At 58.5% G+C, this 1578-nt stretch overlaps 2 protein-coding genes across 2 annotated transcripts in view; both read right to left on the reverse strand.

The window, feature by feature from the left end:
• Window positions 1-1036, reverse strand: part of ACA1_028300 (BTB/POZ domain containing protein) — a gene marked incomplete at both ends in the record, with an annotated part of 1331 nt that extends 295 nt beyond the window's left edge. Inside the window, 4 exons of the mRNA XM_004334481.1 lie at window positions 9-212; window positions 281-434; window positions 514-609; window positions 671-1036. Of these exons, the coding sequence (XP_004334529.1) occupies window positions 9-212; window positions 281-434; window positions 514-609; window positions 671-1036 (820 nt within the window). The remainder of the gene's footprint in view (window positions 1-8; window positions 213-280; window positions 435-513; window positions 610-670) is intronic.
• Window positions 1037-1091: 55 nt separating this feature from the next.
• Window positions 1092-1578, reverse strand: part of ACA1_028310 (kelch repeat-containing protein) — a gene marked incomplete at both ends in the record, with an annotated part of 1079 nt that continues 592 nt past the window's right edge. The window contains 2 exons of the mRNA XM_004334482.1: window positions 1092-1299; window positions 1363-1519. Of these exons, the coding sequence (XP_004334530.1) occupies window positions 1092-1299; window positions 1363-1519 (365 nt within the window). The remainder of the gene's footprint in view (window positions 1300-1362; window positions 1520-1578) is intronic.

Genomic DNA, 1578 nt, shown 5'->3' on the forward strand with positions numbered 1-1578 from the left:
AGTCGCACCGATGAACTTTTGCAGCTCGCGGTCGCATCTGTCGGTCAGCTGGTCCAGGGTGTACTGGTTGGCCACGCCCAACAGCTCGATCACATCATCGGGTGACACCTTGGCGAAGTCGACGTCGTCCGTGTAGAGGAACTCCAAGAACATGAGGAAGATCGGGTAGTGCAGGTCGAGTGGGATCTTCTCTGCCGTGCTTTCCCTCATACCTGCTCGAGTTCATCGTTAACACCTACTAGGACGCGCAACAATACGACACACGAGCAAGAAGGCGCACCAGAAAGGAACATGGCCTGGAATTGAGGGCAGCGGGAGGTGATGACCACCTTGTGGCACGGCACGTCGCGTCCTTCCACCTCGAAGATCACGTCCGAGAACAAGGGCGAGCCGAGCGCGTTCTGCCTCAGGTCGTCTCCCAGCGATGACGCCACCTTCATCACGTTACACGCACATTTGCGCACACGGTCATGCATGTTCACACTGTTCGCGGTGGGGCTGTGCCTCACGTACCTTGCCCTTCTGGATGAGACAGGCGAGCGTGCGCTTGTAGGACTGCGGAATGTACGCCTTGACGAGCGACAGCAGCTGCTGGGCACGGTGCGGGCACTGCAATAGCAAAGTTAGGGTGACTGCCCTCGTGAGAGTAGGGGAGGGTGGTTACACTAACCGAGGTCAAGTGGTCGGTGTAGCACAGCTCCATGAGCACTTGGAAGAGCTCTCGCGGGATGTCATTGATGTCGATCGTGAGGCCCTCCTCATCGCGTCCCTGTAGCAGGTCTCTGAACTTCTGGCTTCGCGAGGCGAGCACGATCTTGTGAGCCTTGATCAGCGCGTTGTCCTCGTTCGGGAAGCGGAACGTCACATCCGCGAAGTCGTTGGTGATGAACGCGTTCTTCATGTCCGACTCGAGCGTCGTACGCGTGCCCGTCTCCATCACGCGCACGGTGGTGTTGTACTTCTCGAAGAAGTAACCGCCATAGCAGTAGAGGCTCGACCCGACCAGCGTCAGGTTGTGTCCGCTGAAATTGGCCATCGTCCACTTGGACCTCTGCCCGCCGATCTTCAGCTGCATAGGCGCACCATCGTCGTCAGCCAGAGATGGCCAGGCAAAGACAGAGGTGGGAGAAGCGTGCCTTGACGGCCGACCAGGTAAAGTTCTCAGTGTCGAGAATGTTGAGATCGTCCAACCCCGAATCGAACATCCCTCCAGCCAGGTAGAAGAGCTTATTGCCGACGAGCGCCGAAGCGTGGCCACTGCAGGCGCGGGGCTGGCCAACCACCGACTGCTTGTAGAACCTACGCCGATGTCGCAAACGTGTAAGAACAACCAACAACAAAGAGGGCGGTGTGTGGTAGTACCTCATCACGCCCGGGTCGAGAATGTGGAGGTCGTTGTAAGCGCTCGCGCCAGTTCCTCCAAAGATGAATATCTTGGTGCGGACCTGGTTGCCCGTGTGCCAGGCCCGAGCAGGCGGGATGTCGCCAGACGGGTTCTGCTTGCGCCATTCCAGCGTCTCTGTAAGGAGAACGGGTCAGCCACACTCGAGCGGTTCCGCTGTGCACTAAGAAGAAGGG

The sequence above is a fragment of the Acanthamoeba castellanii genome (assembly GCF_000313135.1).
Source record: "Acanthamoeba castellanii str. Neff unplaced genomic scaffold scf7180000084472, whole genome shotgun sequence".
Lineage (NCBI taxonomy): Eukaryota > Discosea > Longamoebia > Acanthamoebidae > Acanthamoeba > Acanthamoeba castellanii.